Below are 13253 nucleotides of genomic sequence, written 5' to 3' on the forward strand. Positions count from 1 at the left end.
TGTAGAGCTCACAGTAGATAATTGAATGTTTGTTAAACATATAGATATTATGGAACTGGCAGCAAATAACCTGTATGTTTATATAGCATAACAGCCATTATAAGACATCTTTTATGTATACATGTATCTACACGACAGCCAGTATCTTGAGCCAAGAGTAGAGGCCTGTCTGTTTATTAAACAAAGATGTTACATAGTTAACAGCAGACATCAGGATGCATGTATGGTTGGCAGTATGTTGAGATAACAGCACGCGCTATCTGTATGTTTATGTAATGTTCGTTGTGTAGAGGTACCACCACCACCTTGGGCAAGTTTAAGTCTACAGTGTTACAATCATCGAGACCCATGTTTTCAGTTTGTAAACAACCTCAAAGCATCTTGCATTAAATATAACAACTGCCCTTCTACAAGCTGTAAATGTAAAGCTAGCTATATCCACAGCCTCTCCATATGGAGATATTGCCACCACTACTACCCTTATAATTGATAATTGGACTAGTGAATGTTTGTAGTAGTAGTAATTACAGTATACTGTAGTTATACTGTAATTATAACTAAAGTATAATTACAGTAAAAAGGCATTCCAACCACGACCAACTAGTTATTTTTGCATATCAAGGACTAGATTATCTAGTGTGTTCCGTTCCCTGCTTAAGATTGTATGGTGAGAGGTTTGAGAGATATTTGACTACTCTTTCTAACAGGTCAAGCAAACATGTAGGTGCTTGGTTCTCCACTGACCGATGGAGGTGGAGGCAGTGGTGATGGTTCCATGGGGTAGTTGAGGGGGTGGGAGAGAAGCCTCTAGTATGATGTATTACATGTAATGATGTTGATTTTAAAATGTCGGCAGGTCTAAAAAAAAAAAACGAAATTTATTGCACTTTATACAACAAAAATATATGCAACAGTGATCGAGAATGAACTCTGTCACCATGTCTTCATGTCTCACCATAATGTAAACAACTGTGCTTCCATAGTATGTAAATGACTAGATTGTAAAAATGAGAGAATGATTGGTTACATGATGTCAGTATTAGGCCACCATACACGTTTATGTTGCTATTAGGCCACCATATACATTTGTGTCACTATTAGGCCATCATACACATGTCGCCATTAGGCCGTCATACACAGACGCTGTTCAACAAGCCTCCAAGACACTGTCGAGTTGTTTTTGGCGCTTCTGATGAACTAGGATAAGAGTCGAGTTTCCACCCTATAAATTAATTTTAGCTAATCTCTAAGGATTCAAGATTTGGCTAATCTTTGTCGATTAACCCTTACTCCACAAGTTCCTTGAATTGAAACTGTTGAGATCTGCTGGATGTAGAGAGACTATATAGTGCTTCATAAATAGGACAGCAAGGTTTTAAATCAGAGAAGATGATTTTCAGCAATGCTGCCAACCCTACCAACAACAACAAATAAAATGTTAAAAAATGACTAAAGAAAATTTTAAATGCTTTAGTCAATCAAAAGATCATTAAAAACACAAATTAAATTAGATTTATATGATTGTATAGTTAATCAGGTGAATAACGTCATCTTTGGAAATGGAAAATATTTTAATATTGGATGTTTAATAAATATAAATATTTTAATAAATTTAAAAAAGCATCATGCAATTAATAGTTTGAATAATTAAAACATATTCATAGTTCCTCTCAGGTATTTAAAAAAAGAGAGAGATTTGTTTTTACTCGAAAGAAATGAAATTATTAATTTCAAAGTAACAAACTATAATTTTATGTTAATTTTAACTTAATTTATGCTAATGACATAGATATATCTTTAACTGGAGATTTACATTATGGTCAGATATCACTTATATATTACGCATTTCATGTAGCAGAATTCCTAGACAAACTAGAGCCAGGAAGTGTTGCAAGAAGCTCAGTTGGTCAAACAGTCTTTGCTACCTTCAGCTTATTGTTTTTAGAGTCAGAATATTTTCCAATATTTTCTTTACCTTACAATTTCTAAAACAAAGTGAACATTTTTTTCTGAAGATGAAATTCTGTTAAACTAGATCGAAAAGACAGGGAAACCAGAAAATGAGAAACCACTAAAATATCAACTGACAATCTTGTGGTTGTTACTTTGGTTCATATTAAAAGACTCGTTGCATGGAGATATTAAAGTTTTTAAGTGACCAGAACATCAAGACATCGTCACCTTATCTTCTCATTATTACCTATGGAAACACAGGTGATGTAACAATTGTGAGGTGGGGGAGAAAAGTGATGAAGATGAAGTAGGGGATATTTAAAGAATATAAATGTTTTTATCTTAATTTAACACGCACCAGAAAATCCCAACTGTCTTTCCAAGACATCTGTTGAATGTCTGCAGCTGTTAGGGGAATATTGCCATAGGAGAATGCAGAGAAATAAAGAAAAACACCCAGAGCTACAAGTACCAAGAGGACGATAAGATATTTCACAAAACTGCTCAGGTAAGGAACAAACCTGGAAGAAAAACAAATAAAACAAAAATGTAATTTAAACATTTCAATCAAAAAAGGCCATCATGGAAATTATATTCAATTGATGGAAATATGAAAAAAATTCTTTCATTCTAATTTACATTTTACAAACTGGTCAGCCATTGTGGAACTGGTTTTTGATTCTTTCTTCAGACCAGGGGTTCTCAACCCTTTTTTTTTTATCTATGGACCCCTTTTATTACTATTTTATTCTGGTGGACCCCCATAGGCAATGTTTCGAGAACACCTCAGAGTAAAGAAATGGCTTGGATGCTCATAAGAAGGAAAGACTTTCTGCTAAATACCAACCAATGAACCATAAAACAAACAGAGAACTTCTATCATCATCATCATCATCATCGTTTAACGTCCGCTTTCCATGCTAGCATGGGTTGGACGATTTGACTGAGGACTGGTGAAACCGGATGGCAACACCAGGCTCCAGTCTAATTTGGCACTTCTATATCTTTATATATGTATATATATATATATACACACAACGAACTTCTTTCAGCTTCCGTCTACCAAATCTACTCAAAAGGCTCTGGTCAATCCAAAGCTATGCCAGAAGACATTTGCCCAAAGTGCCATGCAGTGGGACTGAAGCCAGAATCATGTGGTTGGGGGTCACTCAATCTACTAAAAACAGTAGCTGAATGCCTTTCAAACCACACGCTACTGTCTTGAATAAGGAATGGACGATGTAGTCCCACATAGTCCCCTAAAAGACACGATGGTTTATACCTGGAATACATTTAATTACAAGTCCACGGAAGCTGAGCTGAACTGCGATCATGGCAGTATTGTCAGAGTTATCTCCCTTTAGCTACCTGGCATTGTCTTTTTATTGCCTTGAGACAGAAACAACGTCTTAAAACTGTGGTTAACGTGATATGAAAAGAAACTAAATTACAGTAATGCTTCGATTGCCGAGTTAATTCGTTCCCGGAGACCGTTCGGAAAGCGAGCAATAATTTCTTAAAGCAGCAACGTTATAAATCGTAATTCGTTCCCAGAAAAATATTGTAATAATAAAATTGATAATACTAGTAAATAAATGGCAATAAAACAACAGTAGACTGTAAAGAATATTTCATGTAAAATAACATAATACACATTTAGGCCACCCGCAGTCCGTTTGAACTTTCCCTGGCACAGCAAGGTCGCGGGTCAAGTGGAAACACATCAATCAATGTTCCTTTTGACAGGACAAAGATTTCCCCGTTTGGTCAGCAAATAGCGGGTGGATTTGGCGAGCGAGAATTCTTAGATTCGATCTCGAATCTCAATCAGGCATGACCAAGCGAGGTCCCTACAGAACCGTCATTACGATTTCAATCTGCATTCCCAAGTATTACCCTCTGAGATTATTAGTATTATTCAACCATCGCGTTCTTAGTTTACCCCTTTCCCTACAGTGATTGACTGACTCGGCTCGAAGACTCCGTTTTGTGATTCTTTCCTGAGACATATCGGTAGCAGCAAAGCTGTGGCCTCTCAATCCAGAGAAGTGTTTCAACCTGGAGAGATTTCTTGATTTTCCGAGTTAAGCATCCTGAAGAGAAACGTTATTCCAGAGATCCCTCGCAGAAAACCTATTTCGGCTCCTTGTCTTCGCGATCGTACTTTTTCGATCACCATGTTATCTCTATTACAACTAAGAACGATATAAATTGCCTCAAATCGCCATTTTCGAAAAAAAAGAAAATGAAATCGTAAAATTATTCTAAAATGACGCCATTTTGAAATTCCAGAAGAAAATAAGGTAGTCCATTATGACGTCATAACAGCCTGCCGGTTCACTTCTTGGCTCGTTCATTCTACTTCAAGGAACGGTGACGGACGCAGGTAAGTTTCAATATCTTATATTTTACTGCATTTCATATATATATTTGAAAAAAAAACCAAAAAAAAAACCCAGATCCCATCTCAATCACTGCATCACAATCACACAAAAAATAAACTAGCTTTCGAAAGAAATGTGCTTCCAGTCACATCTGAACAAGCAGATATAGGTGAGAAGAGAGAAAGGAATCCTCGTCGATAACTGTAAATGCGGAGAGAGGCGAGGCTGACAGAGAAGGAGAGAGAGAGAGAGGAGAGGAAGGAGGTCACCCTCGTCACTAACTGTAGACGCAGACAGAGGAAGAAGAAAGAGAGAGGAGGGAAAGGAGCTCACCGTAGATGCAAATAGGCGAGAGGCTGACGGAGAAAAAGAGAGAGAGAGAGAGAGAGAGAAGAAGAGGAAAAGTAGCTCAATCTCGACTCTAAATGTGAAACTAAACAAAAAAAAATAAATAAAACAAAATATAAAAATAAATAAAAATTAAAAAGATAATAAATCTACCATTTCAAAGAATAAATGTGATGAGTTATTACGAAACAACCATCCTCCTTCCTCAAGCCAACCCTCCCAATCTCCTCCTCCACCTATCCCCTCTACGTTTTCTTTGGTCGACCTCGCTTTCGCGGTTCATTCATTTTAAACTCAAGCACTCTCCTCAACACATGTCCATATCACCACCACACCCCATTCACCCATGCCAGCTGTTCCACAGAATCCTCCAACCCCATCAAGTCCTCAGCCCTCCTTTCATCCAATAGTTTCACACCAAACACTGCTCTCTCGGTCCTTCTCCGAATTACCATTTCGCTTTCTCTCAGACACCATGTCTAACTCCCATACAGCAACTCCGATAAACCCTTCCTTTCATCTTCAACGAGAACCTTTTCCCCATCTCGCTCTTGCTGTCACATCTGCTTCACATTCACCACTTATATCCACACTATCTCCTCTCTCTATATATATAAACGTCAGCGTGTGTGTGTATGTAAACTCGCATAACTCGTATAACTTCACAATTTTCTCCAAACTCGTAACATACATTATTTATGTTCCTGGGTGACGTGGAGAAGAGAGGTAACTCTTTGCGAAGTAACTTTCAGAAATTGATAGTCTCCCTTACATCCCATATGATTAATCTGCTGAATGTTTTATTATCTTTTAAAATACTGATATTAATTAATGTTTTTTATTGACATTTAATTAATAACATAACTGTCATCTCAGTTCATTGTATGTATTTCTTAAAATTTGCTACGATATTCAAATTATTTACCTTTTTTATAGACATTTCATTATTAACATACAATTATCTTAGTTGATTACACCACATTTCTTAACATAACGTCTCCAAAGAGGAGATCGTCTATTGGTTGAAAAATTATCACAATCTCAATTAGCTCAAATACTGGTTCAAAAAAATAGCACTATAAGTAAATTTAATGAGCAGCTACTTCAGTGCCTTCCTGGAAGTCCTTGCATCTATAAGTCAGTTGATACAATTCCCAGATCGGAACTTATAGTGGGAACTCCACCAACACTCTGCAATGGGACATGTCTGGTGGTAAGGAAGATGATGGCTCATATTATTGAGGTCACCATTTTCTCTGGATGTGGAAAAGCAAGGATATTTTCATACCCAGAATTCCTTTCATTCCATTGGGAGTAGAAATTTCTTTTTCATTCAGAAGGGTGCAATTTCCTATTCGTATCAGCTTCGCAATGTCTATCAATAAACCCCAGGGTCAATAAACTACCACTGCCTGTAGTAGGACTTCATTTGGAAGAGTTGTACTTCGCACCCGGGCAATTATGTGTTGACTGCTCTGGAGTGGAAAGCAAAAAGAATCCATTTGCATTTGTTCCACAAGGGAAAACAAAGAATATTGTTTACCAAGAGGTCTTGTAGGAATTACTACATCTGACAGTATCCACTACTCTTTCTGAAAGGTAAAGATGGATACAATTTCGACATGATACCAACAAACTCGAAGACTGCATCAACAAAGCAGTTTCCTGCATGGACTTCAGTATCAAAGTGTATTCTCCAATAACTCCCACCAACCATGCAGAAAGCCATTACACCTTATTTTAACATGGAATTCATTACTGCATGTTCCCATGTGACTGCATAGGCTCAGTTTTATATTCCTTAATCTACAACCACATCAGCAATTCAGTGTCAACCCTTTGCCTTCAGCAACATTTCAACCAATCACTTTGCCATATTACGTGTTTCAATAAAACTATAATACATGTGTGTGCGTGTTAGTGTTTCTGTGTGTGTGTATGTATATATATATATATATATATATATATATATATACAAACAACACCATTTTAATCACGATTAAAAGACTGGTTATATCTTATAATACATTAAAAAACATTAACAAGATCACACATCTCCCATTTCAAACAATAGTTGCAATAATTTATTACAAAAACAAGAGATTTCATTAAAGAGCATATCTCATTTCACCTCATTAACTAACTTCCTCATTCCTGTCCCCACCCCATAATGTCGTTTCCTATCCTCACCACTCATAATTATCATCAGCCACACAGGGGCTGAGAGAGAAAGAATGTGGGGTAAAAGGAGCTCACCTTCGTCGCTAACTGTAGACGCAGATAGAGGCGGGGCTGGGTGAGAATTAGGTGAAATTAATGAGAGGAGAATTGTTGGGAATGGGGTTATAATGCAAGCTTATGAATATGTCTATCTAACTAACATCTAATTACATTCATCAACTAACCCACCACCCTGACCTACCCATGCCCTTATCCTTGCCACGCCCCCTCCTTTTTTCATTCAAACCACTTTCTTCCTTGCCACACCCAAGCCCTCTCTGTCCCACCCTTTCGTTCCCTCAACATTATTGCACTGTTTCTTGCTCCCTTTTCCCCAACCCAACACATCCTCATGTTCATTATCATCTGGCCCCTGAAACCCTCTGAAACCCAAGTCCCACTCTCTTGTTGGCGTGACCTTGTCGTGGTAAGAGAGCTTACGCCTTTGGTTCCCAACAACTAATGGCAAACTAACAACGCCTAAACACATCATCTGGCCATCGAAATCCCCCAACACGTAAGTCCCTCTCTCTCTTGTTGGCAAGAGAGCTTACACCCATGGTTCCCAACAATTAGGGCAAACAAACTATGCTTTTACGTGGCGTGGCACAGGTGCCTTTACACGGTACCACATTAAATAGATTATACTTCTACAAATATAGAAAACATTTTAACAATTTTTTCTACACAGTTCCTAATATCATTTAATTATAAAAATATAATGGGACCTTTTTTAAATATTGAATGGGTTTGGGGGTCCAGTAGAGAAAAAAAAGGAACCAAAAGGGTCCAAAAACAAAAAATGGTTGAGAAACACTGAATTAAACCCTTGAAGGTAGTACTCCTGTATGGCAGCTGTCCAATGAGTGAAACAAGTAAAAGATAAAAGACATACACGAAGTTGGAAAAGAGAACTGGTTTTACCTGGCAGATATGAGAATGAAATGGTCAAAGAGAGCAGCACAGGTGATCACCTGAAAGAGGAAGGCCGGCAGGTAATGGTGTAGAAAGAGGGTGCGATCCGTTACGAAGTGAGGCAGGTAATGAAATAAGAAACCTCCAATCAGAAGCTGACCCGTGAATGTAAACTGGTCCCACTCGACTGAAATGGAAAAGAAATACAGACATTGTAGAGTGGATTGGTAGAATCGGTAGAGCATCAAAGAAATGATTTTAATGTTATTCGTTTGGGTCACTCTACATCCAAATCCTGCCCTCCAAGGAAATGAATTTCTAGATTGAACAGAGGGATTGCTACACCCTTCATAAGTGGCCTTGAACAACCACAGTGAAGTGAAAAAAAATGTGTACATTTATATATAAATATATATATCATGATCATCATCATCATCGTCTGCTTTTCCATGGTGAAAGTGTATGTATATATATGACTAATAGTTTCATACTTTTATGAGACCTTAAATAGGAATATTTCTAAAATACACCATGCATCTCCGAGCATGAAATTATTAGTCGCTATTCTGATATGTGTATTAAATTGATATCAATCCACACAGTAGCTCAGTATCCACATTTAAATGAGGATGAATATTACCGTTCTGTATTAATACTGCCTCTGTCGCTAATAAATATTTTTTAATCACCCCACTGACTAATCCCGACACCAGTGCCTGTTCTGGTACTGTTATTCTTTGTATTGCTGGCAGGGAAATGAGTTGCTGGTGAACAGCTGAGCAGCCATTATTAACGAGACCAAAGAAGGTCGAAACCAAGTGATTTGGTGATCTCAGTGCTGGAGGTGCTGGAGATTTATCTCCCCTGATAGTGATATAAACGAATGCATTTTGCACCAAAAGCCAATAGAGTTATTCTCTTGGTATCCACCGCAGTAAAGTTTGTATTAACAGAACATCCATGTTTAAGTAGGGATAAATATTACCAGAATAATGGATGAGCAATAGTTCAGTTACCATCTGCTAAATACAAGGAAATACTTACGGGCTCAGAGGAAGTGACAGAAGTTGTACAATTGATAAGGTTACAGAACACAGCATACAAAGAACTACACATAACAATACATAGCACAAACACAACACATACACACGTCTTTCACCTGGAATTCAATACATTTTATACTGACCTTCATTTAAATCAAATAAACAACGTCGTCTTCGGAGCATATAAAATATCCACAGGCTCAAATAACCAAACAGGGAAGCGGTGCAGAGATACCAGATGAAAATATTCCCCAGGAGATGAATCTGAGCCTTAAAAAATAAATTAATCACATTCACTAGATAGATTGATTGATAGATTCGATTTGAGTGGGTAAACAAAAATATGAGACACTGCCTAGTGCTTTTTTTTTTTATTTTGATAAGCCTGGTACTTATTCTATCAGTTTCTTCTTGTCAAACCAGTAAGTTATGGGGATGTAAATGAACAAACAGCCGTTTTGAAGCAGTGATGAGGGAGAAACGTAGAGACAAAGACACACACATACACTTACATATATACATACATATATATATACGATTGATTTCTTTCAGTTTCTGTCCACAAAATCCACTCAGAAGGCTTTGGTTTGTCTGAGGCTATAGCAGAAGACACATGCCAAGTCACCACACAATGGTACTGAACCCAGGACCATGTGCTTTGGAACCAAATTTCTTACCACACAGCCACACTTGCACCTGTGTGTGTGTGTGTGTGTGTGTGTGTGTGTGTGCGTATATATGTGTACATATTACATGTACATCAACCGGAACCCTCATCATGTGTGTGTGTGTGTATAACAATCCAAGAGAACTTACATTGGTATTAGGACTGATCCAGTAAGCAACATTCTTGTCCATAAGTGGCCATTCCAAAGGACCAGAGCTGTATTTATGTTCCAAATCTACATCATGATTTGAGGAAATCATTTTCACCTGAAGTAGAAATAACATCACCAAAACAAATGAGACTTATTTTCACCATTTCAGTCTTCACCTTCCCATTTTCATTTCCAGACATTAAGTGTATTTAAAACTATTATCTCTGTCTTCTCTTTAAAAGAGTAGGGTGTAACCTAAGTGTATTTAAAACTATTATCTCTGTCTTCTCTTTAAAAGAGTAGGGTGTAACCTAAGTGTATTTAAAACTATTATCTCTGTCTTCTCTTTAAAAGAGTAGGGTGTAACCTGAAGGATATTTAGCTCCTATTTCTAGCAGCTTCAACAACTGCATAGAGAACCCCCTCATCTCCTGAAGCTGTAGTGGTTGTTCCCTATAACTAATGATACAATCAATGAGATCTCCCCAGGATGAACTTACTACAACTAAACTCAATGTTATAAACCCTTTAATAGCTCTCACCTGTAACTCCCAAAATTTGGCCCACAAAGACAACCGAGTCGGTTCCGATGGAATCATTTCCGCTTCACTCAACTCTCGGGTCTGTCCTTCTTTACCAGAAGCTGAAACCAGAAAATTAAAATCATTTCATTAAATATATTTCACTTAATTGAATTAATCCATCATCATCATTTAACATCTGTTCTCCATGTTGGCATGGGTTGACATGGTTGGCTGGTTTGAATGGAGCTGGTAAGCTGCAGGGCTGCACAGTCATTCAATGTTATAATATCAAGAGGAGGGGAGCATGGACTTATTCAATATTCTTTTTTTTTTTGTTTACTGGACTGTGGCCATACTGGGGCACACTCTTCAAGTGCTTGAGGGGATGGAGAAAGAAAAAAATAGTACCAGAGTAGTTTGAAGGAGAGCAGGGATACGAAGTGTTGTGGAAGGATTCCAACTACCTGCTCAAGTGACTAAAAGTGGACTGACATATTGCTATGAAATAAAGATCTGTCGAGTTGATATGAGCAATGGTGGGCAGGCAGTTCACTGTGAGCTGTTGGTAGAGAGTGTTTAACCTCACGTAACAGTAACTGTATTGTATCATCTGACTACTTTCTTTCTTTACTGCCTCATTAAATTATTTATCCAACACCAGGATATAAAACAAAGTGATAATGGTAAATGGGGTGGGTTGAATTCGTGAAGTCAACGATGGGATAAGTTGTGCTGTTTGCTATGCTTGCATGGGTTGGAGGGTCTTTTCAGAGTCCAAGGTAGTGTTAGGGAAGGGATTAATAGAAGGGAAAGTGAAAAGGAGTATTAGAGGCATAGTGAGGAAGAGGTAGAGTGTTAGAATGGGGGGGGGGGGGTTGAGTAGGAGGAGATGCAGTGCTACCCCAACATTAGATATGGGGAACCGAAGAGGAGCGCGAAGGAAAAGGTAAGATAGCATCTTATGGGATGGAAAAGGAACACAGTTAATGAATACAGACCTTTGGTGTAGCGGTGTTCCTCCACATTCCAAATAGTGGGGTCCTGTTCTGCGATTCGATCTGTGACCACTTCCAGCTGATGGAACCCCCATTCTGGTAACTGCTTGCCAGACACCTGAAGATATACAGTGTAAAGCTGTAGTGACATACAGACAGACAGGCACACAAGACAGACAGGGCAGCAGACAGACAGACGACAAGGTAGACAGATGGCATCACACAGTGAGACAAACAACAAGGCAGACAGAACAGACAGACAGACAAGGCAACACACAGACAGACAGACAAGGCAACACACAGACAGACAAGACAGACAGAAATAAAAACAGAGAGCAAAAATATAGATAGAAATACAGACGAGATAAATCGAGAGAAAGAGACTCGATATGTTGAAAATGACAATCAGAAGAACTGTTGCTTACCTTAAGTGCTTGACTTGTATTGACATGGTGTAACCTCAATAAACTGTTAATGGTTTGCCAATTGTCTTGGTCAGAATCACGATTCACAAGTTCCTAATAATAATACCAATAATGGTTTCAAATTTTAGTACCAAGACCAGAAATTTCAGGGAAGGATAGTAAGTCAATTACATTAGCTCCAGTGTTCAACTGGTACTTATTTTATAAGGACACAGAAAGGACGAAGGGCAAAGTCAACCTCAGCATGTACAGACGGACAAAATATCACGAAGCATTTTGCACAGCATGCTAACAAAGTCTGCTAGCTCACAGCTTAATGAAATAATATTAATAAGGATTCCTCTCATGTGCATCAGATGAAGGGGACGAGATGCAAAAAGGAAGAGGATGGGGAGAAACGAGGCAGAAGTATACAAAATACAGAGGGTCCCTAAAATACCTTTACAATTTGAAAAATTCAGAAAAAATGAAAAATAAAGATAACCAAGTAGAGTTTAATGGAAATATAGGTACAGGTATGGCTGTATGGTAAGCACTTTGTTTCCCAACCACATGGTTCCAAGTTCAGTCCCACAGCATTGAGAGTCTCTGTCCTCCCCACCACCACTTGACAACCAGTGTTGGTGTGTTTATGTCCCATAACTTAGTGGTTCAGCAAAAGAAACCGATATAATAAGTACCAGGTTTTAGAAAAAAGGATAAGTATTGGGGTCGATTCATTTGCCTAAAATTCAAGGCGGTGCCCCAGCATGGCCACAGTCTAATGACTGAGACAAGTAGAAGATAAAATATAAACAAATAAAGTTTTATTAAAGAGATCAGAAACTGGCAGATGGGCTCCATTGGTTGGGAGAGGGTCAGGGTTAGAGGGAGAGAAAGGGAAGATGAAGAGAGAGAAAGGGAGAGAACAAGAGAAAAAGCTCAAAGAAAACAGACTTACGACTCTCCAGAGGTTTTGTGATGGCATCGATACATTGTAGTCGATGTAGCAAGAGACTTCTTGGTTCTGTGGACTCATGGGTGCTGCTACATCATGGCTAGTCAACGACAGTAAGTGAATGGAATTAAGAACACAGAAAACGATAGAGTCATTATGCTAGGTTGCATTATTTTTAAGAGTTCAGCAGAAATGGATCTTTTTTATTTATCTGCTTTCTTTGTAGTCTCCAATACTTTTTGACATAATTCCTGCCACAAACTGCCCTCACTCATCCTTTCTACCACAAACTGCCCTCACTCATCCTTTCTACCACAAACTGCCCTCACTCATCCTTTCTACCACAAACTGCCCTCACTCATCCTTTCTACCACAAACTGCCCTCACTCATCCTTTCTGCCACAAACTGCCCTCACTCATCCTTTCTACCACAAACTGCCCTCACTCATCCTTTCTACCACAAACTGCCCTCACTCATCTTTTCTACCACAAACTGCCCTCACTCACAATTCCTGCTACAAACCACATTCATTCTTATTCATGCTCATTCAGTTTCTTCCACCACCACCACACTCACACAACTGTTTCTACCATGACTCCCACCCCTCCTCTCACACAACCTCCATCTACCACACACACACACACAAATAAGCGAAAAAACAAAAGAGAACTAAAAAAAAAAAAAACCTGG

At 38.4% G+C, this 13253-nt stretch overlaps 2 protein-coding genes across 2 annotated transcripts in view; one reads left to right on the top strand and one right to left on the bottom strand.

The window, feature by feature from the left end:
- LOC106867754 (protein O-mannosyl-transferase 1) overlaps positions 1 to 13253 on the bottom strand; it is a 22057-nt gene that overhangs the window by 181 nt on the left and 8623 nt on the right. The window contains exons 12-19 of the mRNA XM_014912725.3: positions 12566 to 12662; positions 11626 to 11718; positions 11204 to 11318; positions 10224 to 10324; positions 9680 to 9796; positions 9007 to 9133; positions 7830 to 8007; positions 1 to 2474 (exon numbers count right to left, since the gene is read on the bottom strand). The exon at positions 1 to 2474 is cut by the window's left edge and continues 181 nt beyond it. Of these exons, the coding sequence (XP_014768211.1) occupies positions 2291 to 2474; positions 7830 to 8007; positions 9007 to 9133; positions 9680 to 9796; positions 10224 to 10324; positions 11204 to 11318; positions 11626 to 11718; positions 12566 to 12662 (1012 nt within the window). The 3' untranslated portion in view covers positions 1 to 2290. The remainder of the gene's footprint in view (positions 2475 to 7829; positions 8008 to 9006; positions 9134 to 9679; positions 9797 to 10223; positions 10325 to 11203; positions 11319 to 11625; positions 11719 to 12565; positions 12663 to 13253) is intronic.
- Positions 4296 to 13253, top strand: part of LOC106867761 (manganese-dependent ADP-ribose/CDP-alcohol diphosphatase) — a 25166-nt gene continuing 16208 nt past the window's right edge. The window contains exon 1 of the mRNA XM_089339596.1: positions 4296 to 4339. The gene's annotated coding sequence lies outside the window, so the exon portion shown is untranslated. The remainder of the gene's footprint in view (positions 4340 to 13253) is intronic.

The sequence above is a fragment of the Octopus bimaculoides genome, chromosome 22 (genome assembly GCF_046866305.1).
Source record: "Octopus bimaculoides isolate indiv1 chromosome 22, ASM4686630v1, whole genome shotgun sequence".
NCBI lineage: Eukaryota > Metazoa > Mollusca > Cephalopoda > Octopoda > Octopodidae > Octopus > Octopus bimaculoides.